Raw genomic sequence first — 13,131 nt, 5'->3', positions numbered from 1 at the left:
AGCCCAGCATTATTCTGGCTTTAGCTATCACCTTGTCACATTGCTTTGCCATCTTCAGTTCGCTAGAAACTTTTACATCATGGTCCCTCTCTTGCTCCGTGCACAACAGCCCTTCACCCCCCAAGACGTACAGCTCTTTTGGATCACCACACCCCAGATGCATGACTCTGCACTTCTTGACACTGAATCCCAGCTGCCATATCTTCGATCACTGATCAAGCTTCCTTAAATCAAGTCTTATTCTCTCCACTCCTTCTGGCTTGTCCACTTCGTTGCAGAAACATCCGCAAAAAGACAAACTTTTCCTTCTATCCCTTCCGCAATGTCGCTCACAAAGATACTGAATAGGACCAGTCCCAACACCAATCCTTGCGGCACTCTGCTTAACACTGCTCTCTCTTCAGAGTAGGTTCCATTTACCATCACACACTGTCTTCTATCTGTCAACCAGTTTGTAATCCAGGCCACTACCTTGGCACTCACTCCCAAGCTTCTCATTTTATTCACAAGCCTCCTATGCCGTACAGTATCAAAAGCTTTGCTGAAATCCAAGTAGATTACATCGAGAACTCTTCCTCGACCCAATTCCTTTGTCACCCAATCAAAAAAGTCAATCAGATTTGTCTTTCAGGACCTTCCTCTGGTGAATCCATGCTGCCTCTGGTTCAGCAATTCATCTGATTGTAGATAGTTCACTATTCTATCCTTCAGCAGTGTCTCCATTACTTATCCCACCACCGAACTGAGGCTAACCAGGAGGCTAGTTTCCAGCCTCCTCTCTGCTCTGACTTTTATGAAGCAGGACACACCACCGCTCTTCTCCAATCACTTGGCACCATGCCTGTGATTGTGCCTATTGAACAGGTTGTGCAGTGGACCCGCCAGCACATCCCTGAGCTCCCTCAGTATCCTGGGATGAACCTCATCAGGCTCCAGTTTTCCTAGCTCTACCCATACATTCTCTTCTGTAAATGGAGTTTCATCTACTCCACCTCCCTCCATTTTCTCGTTAACTAGCTACGGTCCTTCTCCAGGGTCTTCTTTAGTGAAACCGAACTGAAGTATTTGTTTAATATTTCTGCCATTTCTTCGTCTTTCTCCACATATTGATCCTTTTCACCTTTCAGTTTCACTATACTACTTTGAACCTCTCTCCTTTCTCTGATGTATCTGGAAAATGTTTTGTCATCTCGCTTTACCTCTTTGGCAATCCTTTCTTTCGATTGATTTTTGCTTACTTGATTACTTTCTTCATCTCCCTCAGTTTCACCAGCTATTCGTGAATTAGCCATGACATGTGGGTGACGATATCTGACAATGCCAATTGGTCCCTTATTCTCTCTAAACTCAGAGCTTTTGCTCTACTGAACATGAGTGGGAGTTGCCATGTGGGTGCTGCCTCAAGAGCCCCTCAACTGATTGCAGAGCATAACTTTAGCTTGGTGGTCAACTCACTACTAGAGAGATGGGCGGAAACCACAATATCCTCTATGAATACTTTTTTCTGGACAAATTAATGTACTTTGTTTGCAAAATACAAAACTACATGCATTGTTACCTTCCTCAATCTAATCCCTTCCTGGGAACACCTCAACAAAAAATGCAAGTACACACTGTGTTGTAAACAATATGCATAATTTTATCTGCATACAAGATGGGCAAATTTAAGACAGCCTATTTATATGGATAAATGGCTTTTGAAAACTACTTTCTATGAATAATTTGAAAAACTAGACTTGTTTATAGCTCTGAAGGGCCAGAGATCTTTACCCTTGCCATAGTATCAACCTGCACGTTATCTAAATGTTACCTTAGTCTACATATTGAATATGTTAATAAAAAACATTAATAACTATGAGGTGAATTTTAAAAGCCAGATATGCACATTAATTAAGCGATGTGTGAAGAAGTTGGACTCACACGTGCTGAGCAGATTTTAAAAGCTGCCGAGATGTGTATCTCTCACAGCATATACATCTCTCAAAAGTTTTCAAAAAGGGGCAGGGCATGGGTGTGTTCTGGGTAGGGCACAAGCATTTCAGAGCGTGAACCTAAAATGTGCACGTAAATGCGATGCGACCCGGCGTGAGCCGAGGCCCCCTGCTGCGTAACTTTACTTCTGCTATGGATGCCAAGTAAATTAAAATTTAAAGAAAACTAGGCAGATCTGCAAGGCTTTAAGGCTTGGAACTAACTGGGGAGGAGTGAAGGCTATCAAACCAGTGGGGACTAGAGGATCTATCTGGGTGAAATGAGGACAAACTGGTAAAACTGAGAATGGCGCCAGAGGGCACCCCTTTTAAATTCCCCTGATTTACGCAGTGGGACTTGGATGTACATGCACACTTAAAATGTGGCGCTAGACTATTTTATAACATGTGCGTCTATGTTATAAAATGGCTGCGTACCTGGGTGCGGGCAGATATTGGTGTGCAAATGTGTGCACACACGCCAGTTTGAAAGTTACTATATATATGTATTACATATAAGCATATATATGCATATATATGTTTATGCATAAAGGGTATAATTTTAAAAAGAATTTACATGCTTAAAATTGGGTTTTACATGTGTAAATGTATTTTATCCATGAAAGTGGGCTTTTGAAAATTGCTACAATATATGCTATTGAATTATCCATAGGTTATATTCATGTAAATGTACTTTATGCATATAAATATCTTTTAAAAATTACCACAATAGTATGTTACCTTTACATATGTAACTTCTTTTTAAAATTAACCCCAAATTATACCACTATATATATTTCACATGTACACATTTAAACAGTATGGGGTAGATTTTCAAACCCCGGCATGCGTAAAAGCCTGGGGTTTACGCGCGTGGCTGGGCCTTACGCGTGCCGGGCCAATTTTCAAATGGCCCGGCCACGCGCGTAAACCCCCGGGACGTGTGTAAGTCCTGGGGCATGAAAAAGGGGCAGTCCGAGGGTGGGGTGAGAGGCGCCCAGCACAGCGGTCATTTGCCGCTGTGCAGGCAGGAGCAAAAGAAGAGATAAAAAAAATTGGGCTAGTTAGGATAGGGGGCGGGCAGGATAGATTAAGGGGAAGGGAGGTTTGACTAGGGGGTTGGGAAGTTCCCTCCAAGTCCCTCCTACCCCGATGCATCGCCGTGCGTAGCTGCATAATTCTACCCTTCCTTGTGTGCGCCGACCTGGCATTTTATAACATGCGCGCGCATGTGATAAAATCGCATTTCCCTGTATGTACCAGGATCAGTCCAGGACACCTGGGTTGTGACTCCGCACCAGTAGATGGAGACAGACTAAAACTTGTGGGCGGAGCCATATATGCCCCTGTGCCAGTCACAGCCCCTCAGTCTTACTCTGTCTCCAGTAGATGGTGCAGGTCCAGTCACAGCCCTGCCTGACCTGATTCTGGTAATTTGTCAGGTTTAATTTTTGAGCTAGTTTTGTTAGGTTTAATTGTTTTGTACTAAATTGGGTTTTGTTTTTATTCGTTTCCCGGGTGCCCTGCCTCCCAGGGGAGTTGAGAGGTCCTGAGGGGACTACCCTCCCCCGGTTGAGGCCGCCGCCAGGGCTGAGGGCCCGGCTGTTTCAAGTGGCAGCGTAGGGGGTGACACCGGGGAGCCCGGTTCACTCACCCCCATTGGCACAGGGCTCCAGGACCGTGGACAGCAGGGAGTACTTACAAAAAAAAAAAAAAAAAGTTTTACTTTTCTCTGCTTGTCGGCTCTCCTTTTCGTCACGGCTCCGTCCTCTCTTCATCGGGGGGGGGGGGGGGGGGGGGGCAGCTTGCCGTGGGGGCGAATTTTTTTATTTTTTAATTTAATTAAGTTCTTTCGGGGCAGTTTTTTCGCCGCATTCGCGCCTCATGCCGCGCGAGTCGTTCTGCCAAGTAGGCGGCTCGGCGCGCGCGCGCGCCTCTCTAGGGACAGTTTTTGCGCTTCATGTCTCCCGGGCGGGGAAGGGCCGTCCGGGCCGCGTGGGGGGAGCCGTTCCCGGGCGATCCGCTCGCCGCCGCGTGTAGCAGCAGCGTCGGGGGGGGGGGGGGGGGGGCCAGAGGAGCTCTTTCCGGCTAGCGCGGGAGTGGCGGCCATTTTAAATTCGGCCCGCGAAATCGCGTGGGTGCCGGCAGAAAATGGCGCCTTTCCTCCTCCGCTTTCCCCGCGACGGGTCCGACGGGGGGGGGGGGCCGCTCCAGCGGGGGTGGTGCCCCTAGAGATGCTAGTTCTGGGCAGGAGTCCTCGGCTTCTGGGTCCTCTTCGTTTTCCACAGATTTTGCGTTGTTTGTTACGCGAGGGCCTTAAACATAGCAGCCGCAGGCGTAGGCAGGGGTCGGAGGCCGTTTCGGGGACCCACAGGTCGGGTCCCAAGCGGAAGAAACGCAAGGGCTCCTTGGACACCAGGACGTGAAGAACCCCACGGGGAGTCACGCGGGGGGCTCCACAGGCCACGGATAGTGAGTCCTCCGTCTCGGAGGAGGTGAATTCCCACGAGGAGTCCCCGAGGGGGACCGAGGGGATGCCAGGGGGCGGTTCCACCCCGCCCGGAGCGGGCAAAGGGGCGCAGGCTGTGGAGGCCGATCCTAAAGTGGTCCGCCTCTTCCGCAGGGAGGAACTAGCCCCGCTTATCCCAGCTATTCTGGCGGAGCTGGGCCCGCCGGTGGTCGCTAGACAGCAGGCCAACATGGATCCGGTACTCCTGGGGACTCACTGGCCCCGCGGTGGGTTTTCCCTTCCATTTCTCATCGACGGATATTCTGTTTCAGGAATGGGATACCCCGCAGTTAGGCCTCAAGGTGGCAAAGGCCATGGACAAGCTTTATCCTCTGCCGAAGGAAGCGTGCTGTTAAGGATCCCGAAGGTGGATGCAGCGGTGTCGGCGCTGACCAAGAGGTCGACGATCCCTGTCACAGGAGCCACGGCCCTCAGGGATATTCAGGACCGGAAGCTGGAGGTACAACTCAAGAAGATTTTGAGGTAGCGGCTTAGGAGTCCGGGCCGCCATTTGTACCAACTTTGCGAGGAGAGCCAGTTTGCGCTGGCCTCAGGTCTTCCAGGCAAATGCGGGTCTCTCGGAAGAGGAAGCCTCACAGGCGGATCGCTTAGAGGCGGTGATAGCATATGGGGCGGATGCTCTCCACGATCTCCTTCAGACTGCTGCTAGATCCATGGTCGCGGCGGTCTCTGCGCGTCGTCTCCTATGCCTTCGCAACTGGGCGGCGGATGGTTCCTACACGGCTCACCTCGGTTCGCTTCCATTTAGGGGAAAGCTTTTGTTCGGTAAGGAACTAGATGATTTGATGCTTTCCTTGGGGGAGAACAGGGTTTTCAAATTGTCTGAGGACAGGGCTAGGTCCCAGTACTCGTTGTCCGGTAGGCCCCGTTCTCGTGGAAGCAGAAAGTCACGCCCTCGGAGATCCTCGGGTTCCGCATACCGGTCGTATCCCGCTCGCTCCTCCCCGTGGTCGCTGTCCTTTCGTGGCAAGGTTCCGGTAGACAGGGGAGAGAACCCCGTCGGGCGACGGGTCCAAGGTCTCGCAATGGGATGAGGCTGACCCATCCCTCGCCTCTGTCCCAGACCGTAATTCACAACGTCGGGGCGAGGTTGACGTGGTTTGTCGAGGAATGGGTCAAGGTAACCTCGGATCACTGGGTCCTCGACGTCATAAGACACGGCTATGCTCTACACTTTGCTCGAATACCGTCAGACAAGTTCCTGGGGTTGCCCTGCAAGCATCCAGAGAAGAGAGCGGCCGTGCTCGGGACCCTCGGACGGTTGCAAAACTTGGGGGCCATTTCTCCCGTGCCTCCAGATCAACAAGGCACGAGACGTTACTTGCTTTACTTCATCGTTCCGAAGGAAGACGGCACGTCCAGACCAATCTTGGACCTGAAAGCGGTGAACAGGTGCCTTCGGGTTCCCCGCTTCAAAATGGAGCCAATTCGTTCAGTACTTGCCTCGGTGCGGCCCGGCTCTTACCTGGCCTCGCTAGATCTCACGGAAGCGTTCCTCCATGGGGGGATCCAGCCATCTTTTCAGAGGTTTCTCAGGTTCTGCATCCTGGGAAGACATTATCAGTTTCGGGCGCTCCCCTTTGGACTGGCGACGGCTCCTCGTACGGTCACAAAGGTGATGGTCGTGGTGGCAGCTCAGCTTCGGCGAGAGGGCTTCTTGGTACGCCTTTACCTGGACGACTGGTTGATCCGGGCCAAGTCCGAGAGTCAGTGTCGGTTGGCTGTGGACAGAGGCCTCCAGCTGCTGCAGTCTCTGGGCTGGGTCATCCACTTTTTCAAGAGTCATCTTGTTCCCACCCAGTCCTTGGAATACCTGGGAGCCGTCTTCGATGCGAAACAGGGCCGAGTGTCCCTGTCCGGAGAGCGCGTGCGCAAGCTGCTGTCTCAGTTTAAGTGGTTATTGTCTCTTCGGCTACCGTTGGTTTGCGTCTACCTGATGGTTTTGGGGTCTATGGCGTCAACGCTCGCGTTGGTCCCCTGGGCGCTCGCTCACCTACGTCCATTTCGATCTTCCTGGCTATCCCATTGGAAGCCGGTGTCAGGGGAAATCCACCTTCCGCTGCCGCTTCCGGATCCGGCGAGGGACAGCCTACTAAGGTGGCTAGTGTCGGAACACCTGTCTTGTGGGGTGTTCCTGTTGGTTCCCAACTGGACGGTAGTGACCACGGACGCCAGCCTCTCCGGTTGGGGCGCGGTTTGCCTAGTGGTCCGCGACGCAAGCGCAGTGGCCCATCAATCGGCTAGAGACCAGAGCGGCTCGCCTGGCACTGCAGTCCTTCCTGCCGTTGATACGGGGAAAGGCGGTGCGGATATTGTCGGACAACGCGACCACCGTAGCCTACATCAACCGTCAGGGCGTGGCACGGAGTCCACTGGTAGCGGAGGAAGCGCAGCTCTTGTTAGGCTGGGCGGAGCAACTTCTCGGCAATATCGCAGCATCTCACATTGCCGGAGTCGACAATGTCCAGGCGGATTCTCTCAGTCGTCATCACCTGGATCCAGGGGAGTGGGAACTGGCAGCGGACACCTTCCTTCTCATCTGCAGCCGACGCTGGGGGAGAAGGGCAGAGGGCGTCGACGCTTTGGCTCTTCCCTGGCCGACGGACGTGTTACGGTGCTGGGAAAGACCTTGCGGCGCATAGTGCTGTGCCCGTCCAAAGTGATCCTAGTGGCGCCGGAGTGGCCACCTCGTCCGTGGTTTGCCGATCTCATTCAGTTGTCGGTGGTCGCCCCCCTTCGTCTCCAGGGGTTCGCGGGGCTTCTTCGCCAGGGTCCCGTCTGTTTGGAGGATGCAGATCACTCCTGTCTCGCGGCATGTACAGCAAAGGTTACGCAGATGCGGTGGTGTCCACGCTGTTGAGATCTAGGAGGCAGTCTACGTCTCTGGCGTATATCCGAGTCTGGGTGATTTTTGAGACCTGGGGTCTGCAGCGTGGTGTGGTCCCCTCTTCCGCCTCCATCTCCGAGATCCAAGCTTTCTCCAGGCTGGTCCCGCCAAGGGGTTGGCGTGCAGTTCCCTGCGTGTACAGGTGGCGGCGCTTGGTTGCTTGCGTGGTACGGTTCAGGGGTCCCCCCCCTGGCCCTGCTTCCGGATATTTCCCGTTTACTTCGGGGGGCAAAGCACTTCCGTTTCCCATTGCGTCATCCCGGTCCGTCCTGAAACCTCAATTGGGTTCTTTCTTTTGAGCCCTTCAAGCGGTCAACGGTTAAGGATCTCACGTTGAAGACCGTATGCCTGGTGGCAATTGCGTCGGCTCGCCGTGTTTCGGAATTGCAGGCCCTATCCTGTAGGGAGCTTTTCTTGCACATTTCCGATTCGGGGGTTTCCTTGCGGCCTGTTCCTTCCTTCCTGCCTAAAGTCGTGTCGGGTTTTTTTTTTTCATTTGAATCAATCGGTCGGGCTTCCTGCTTTCACGGTTGGAAACTCTTCGGACCCGAACTCGAGGGAATTGAGAATTCTGGATGTGCAGAGATCTCTTCTTCGCTATCTAGAGGTCACTAATTCCTTTCGGGTGACGGATCATCTGTTTGTATTGACGTCGGGTCCCAAGTAAAGTTCTGCGGCGTCCCGCACGACCATCGCCCGGTGGCTCAAGGAGGCCATTGGTTCCGCGTACATTGTGCGGGGCAAATCACCGCCGGTGGGGCTTCGGGCTCATTCGACGCGGTCTCATGCGGCGTCTTGGGCGGAATCTTCTCAGGTGTCGCCTCTAGGGTTTGACAGGACGGTTACCTGGAAGTCGTTGCATGCCTTCTTTAAACGTTACCGGTTGGATGTTCCGGCTACTGAAGCTGGGAGCTTTGGAGAGAGGGTACTCCGAGCGGGACTCTCTGCTTCCCACCCTCGGTAAGTTTGCTCTGGTACATCCCAGGTGTCCTGGACTGATCCTGGTACGTACAGGGAAAGGAAAATTAGTTTCTTACCTGATAATTTTCGTTCCTGTAGTACCAAGGATCAGTCCAGGATCCCGCCCGCAGAGATACGCTTAAGTAACGGAGAGTCCGCTCATTGTCGTTTGCCGTACGCTGACCCCTTGTTTAGTCGCTCTCCCGGTTGGGGAGTCTGGTTCCTGTAGGGGTATTGGAATTTTTCCGTTTATATTGCAAGTTTTTGTATGGTTAGCTATGGTTGCCTTCTGGTATTTTCTACTTTGACATTACGTATGACTGAGGGGCTGTGACTGGCACAGGGGCATATATGGCTCCGCCCACAAGTTTTAGTCTGTCTCCATCTACTGGTGTGGAGTCACAACCCAGGTGTCCTGGACTGATCCTTGGTACTACAGGAATGAAAATTATCAGGTAAGAAACTAATTTTACTATCCAAGCGCACGCACATGGATGCGCGTGTAAGTTTTGAAAATCTACCCCTTTATACTTATGTATATTTAAAAGTGTAAACAAAATACAGTCCACTTTGTGCACATCTTATATTTTTACAGAATTCTAGGCATACCATGAAAACAGCTCTCTGTAAGAAGCTTGTGGCTTCCATGATCTTCTGCAGAATATTTGTCTCCAGCTCTTCAGAATCCATCTCATCATTGCTAAAGGACACACCATTAAACAAAGCTTGAGGCAGTGGACCCAGGCCAGTCTTCTTATAAAAGGTTATTCCTGCCTATTCAAACCAAGAATATCACAAATTTAAACAGATTGTGGCTAACTGTAGTGATAAGAAAGTTAGTCACAACAACGGACAATAAATATTTTTGTCCAAACATCTTACAAAATCTCTTGGGACGGGAGGTTGAGGCGGCAGAATTTTGAAACCTTAAAATGTACCGTTTTGCTATGCATGGCTATGTATTGGCAGCTATTGTGCACTGAGCATTGTTTGTATTTTTATTGGCTTTTAATAAAAGGTTTACATATAAAACAGTTCAAGAGCTACTATTTCTCATATGCTGTTAGTTCAAATGCTACAAAGTGTAACCCAACTCAGATTTTATTCAATGCAAAACCTTTCATTCCAAATTACCAAATACTAATATAAATCACAGAAACATTTTAAAATTAGAATTGGTTATCATTAGGTCTTAAAAATGATTTTCTGGTTCTTTGCAGAAGTATATCATTGTTTTCTAAAGAAATGGTGAAATTATTTTTATTACCTTAATTTTTTCAGTTAAGGTATTCTTTGGTGGATTATTAAATATAATTGAAAGAAATGATACAAATAAACTGGGAAAATTATTTTCAATATCTACTTCCATATGAAAAATAAATGCTAAACTGAAATCACAAAAATGTCCAAATCTTTTTAGCATATAGAAACTATATCATAATATATGATGACCATTCTGTGAACTTTAGTGTGATAAGTGTCCTTTGTTATTTAATTCTCTACAGACTGTGGGTGTATCTCTACATTACTTAAAGTGTTTTTGCTGCTTTTCAATCCTCAACTGGATGACTCACCCCTTTGCAATCTTCACTTGGATGAATTTTTTAAAGCATTTAAAGAAAATATTGTTTGTGTGAGGATTTTTAAATGTATAGTGTGAGTATGGATATGAAATGAATGTGGTTTGTTTATTTGTGTTGGGCCCTTGTTCATTGTGGGGCAAATTTTAAAAGCCCTACACGGTTACTTGCACCGGGCCTATTTTCAAAAGGCCTGGTGGCGCGTGTAAAGCCCCGGGACGAGCGTATGTCCCGAGGCGGTCCAGAGTGGGGCTGGAGCTTATGGCCGGCCCGCGCAACCTGCGCCTGTCCAAGGCAGGCATAACTAGGTAAGATACATTTTTAAGGGGGGTTTAGCTTAGAGCTGGGAGGCGGGAGATTTAGGGGGAAGGGAAGGTGGGGTGGGAGGTAGGGAAGTTCCCTCCGAGACCGCTCCGATTTCGGAACGGCCTGGGAGGGAACGGAGGAAGGCAGCACGGCTCTGCGCGTGCAAAGTGCACAATTGTGCACCCCGTTGCGCGCCGATCCCTGATTTTATAACATGCGCGCATGTTATAAAATCGGGCATACATTGGTGTGCGCCGGGTTGCGTGCACAAATGTACTCCACGTGCGTATGTTTTAAAATCGGCCCCTCTAGGTTTTGTCAAATGATTTAGACTGATGAAAGGTTTTTTTTTTTTTATAATTTAGAATTTTGTATAATTTATTTGAAAAAAATTAATGTTTGTTATATCTTTTTGTGTGGAGTATATAGAAACTATACATGTATCTTTGGCTACATGTAGTTCTCCTTTCTATTTCAGTACACTTATTGCTTGTAAATGCTTTCCTTGGAAAGCATAATTTCATATTCAGTAACTTGTTAATGTATTTAGATTTATGTTGAAAGATATTGAGATCAATATTCAGTAGGCCGTTTTAGAGGACAAGTTATCCGGCTACAGTTAGCTGGATAACTTGTCCAACATATTCAGTGGGATAAACATCCCACTGAATATACTTGGTTGAAGTTATATGCCTACATACAGCCGGATAAATTTAACTGTAACTGGCCAATGATTGAATATGGCCGATTAGGCCTAAAGTTATAGGTCCTCATGTGGTCTGATAACTTGCTACTTATCCAGATTTCTTCAGAGATATCCAGGTAAGTAGTGTGAATTTGAAAAAATAAAAAAGCTCTGCGTCGTGGGCCTCCTTGCCTGACGCCTACCTCCCCACCACATATCTATATTCCTCTCCTCCCTTGGCTGTCCCCACAAGCTGGCCCAAACCTTTAAAGACTGGAAAGTTTAAAGCTTTCATCCGACTATTGCAGCCAGCCTGGGCTTCCCCCTCCCCCTTACTAAAAATACTTTAGTCCCTCTTCTGCCCCTCTACTCATCCCCCCTCCCCTACTCTGCTGATACCTTCCCACCCACCTGCTACCTCCAAAATTGGCCCCTTCTTCTTTGTGCCGTGATCACTATTCTAACATAACATAGGTTTTTACCTAAGTAACGCTTCCAGTATTACATAGGTAATAACACTAGAAGAGTACTGTTTAGTGTAAAACTTGCTTCCAGCGTTATTACCTATGTAATAACTGGATTACTCAGTGAGCACTGTTGGATTGTGAGGAAATGGAAGCTGTCTCCTACAACCCAGTCACTGGCCAAACAGGCCGTCCTTCAAAACTCTACGGCAGAGCAAGAAGGAGACTTGTGAGTGAAGACACTGAGAGGCAAACAATCATTTTGAAGGAGTTATGGAGTTCGTGGCTGAGACTGGAGTGGAGATGCACCAGTCAACCATATCAAGAGCTCTGCAGACAGCTGGCATGCATGGGAGGGTGGCTAGAAAGAAGCCATTACTGAAGAAAAACCACATCAAAGCATGACTGAGTTTGCCAGAAAGCATCAGAGTGACCCAGCTAAAATGTAGGTTAAGGTTTTCTGGTCAGATTAAAAAAATGGAGCTTTTAGGATAAAATTCAAAACACTATGTGTGGCAGAAACCTAACACCGCACATTCCTCAGCAAACACCATCCCAACAGTAAAGTATGAGGGTGGCAGCATCATGTTGTTGGGATGCTTCTTCTTAGCAGGGACTGGGCATTTTTTTAAATTGAAGGATGGATGCATGATGCAACATACAGGGAGATACTGCAAGACAATCTGCTTCAGTCTGCTAAAAAACTAAAACTTGGGAGAAAGTTCACCTTTCAGCAGGACAATGATCCCAAGCACAAGGCCAGAGCAACGCAGGAGTGGTTGAACAACAAAAGGTGAAAGTTCTACAATGGCCAAGTCAAAGTCCAGATCTCAATCCAATCGAGAATCTGTGGCACTATTTGAAAACGGCAGTCCATAAGTGTCATCCAACCAACCTGAACAACCTGGAGCAAATCTGCCAAGAAGAATGGTCAAAAATCACTCCCAAACAGTGGGCAAAGCTGGTAGAAACTTACCCCAACAGACTTAAAGCTGTTACTGCAGCAAGTACTAGTCTGAAGGGGTTGAATACTTATGCAAGCAGAATTTTTCAGTTTGTAACTTTATTTTACAAAAAAAAATGCAGAGAAATAATGAATTGTGACTTTGAAAATTTACTTTAAGAGCATTCTGGTTTGCAATAAACATACTGTCTGGAACAATCTGTTTAAGTGTCTTGTAAACCACACAAATCTTCTGGCTTTTAGGGGGAGGGGGGTTGTCGAATACTTTTACAAGCCATTGTACTTACGTAAGTATGTGCATATATGCTATTTTATAAACCTCGCGAGTACCCGTGGACTTGCAGTGTCATACTTAAAATGTTAATGGGAAAAAAAGGGGCTGTACAGAAGCATTTCGGGGCAGGGTTCAGAAGTTCGTGCGCAATTTGCTTTTTTCAAGTGGTATATCTGCATAGATTGCCAAACTTAGGTATAATTTTACATCTGCTAATTGACTAGTGCAAGAGAGATCACAACACGCTTGACTTTTGTCTGCAGTTTTTGGGTGGAAGGTCTGGATGAACCGGTGGTGGTGGTGGGGTTTCAGTGTGAAGTGCTGAAGGGTCTAGGTGAACTACTTAAGGGATGGGTGAACTGGAGATTCCAAGTACTTGCATAAGTATTTTCAGAAGCAGACTACATGCATACTTTATAAAATTGCAAGCCACATAGTTTAGAAAATACTAGTTTATGTATACAAATAGTGATCCGCTGCCTGTTTTCGGGCCGATACAGTAAAGCGCGGC

At 48.4% G+C, this 13,131-nt stretch overlaps 1 protein-coding gene across 3 annotated transcripts in view; it reads right to left on the bottom strand.

Moving 5' to 3' along the window:
- UGGT2 (UDP-glucose glycoprotein glucosyltransferase 2) overlaps nt 1-13,131 on the bottom strand; it is a 1,031,439-nt gene that overhangs the window by 452,226 nt on the left and 566,082 nt on the right. For all 3 annotated transcript variants that reach the window (XM_029604715.1, XM_029604718.1, XM_029604716.1), the window contains exon 17: nt 8,957-9,121. In XM_029604715.1, coding sequence (XP_029460575.1) covers nt 8,957-9,121 — 165 coding nt within the window. The remainder of the gene's footprint in view (nt 1-8,956; nt 9,122-13,131) is intronic.

Source organism: Rhinatrema bivittatum, chromosome 5, assembly GCF_901001135.1.
Source record: "Rhinatrema bivittatum chromosome 5, aRhiBiv1.1, whole genome shotgun sequence".
Classification (NCBI taxonomy): domain Eukaryota; kingdom Metazoa; phylum Chordata; class Amphibia; order Gymnophiona; family Rhinatrematidae; genus Rhinatrema; species Rhinatrema bivittatum.
Note: the sequence above shows the minus strand (reverse complement) of the source record. Positions and strands in the feature narration are given on the sequence as shown.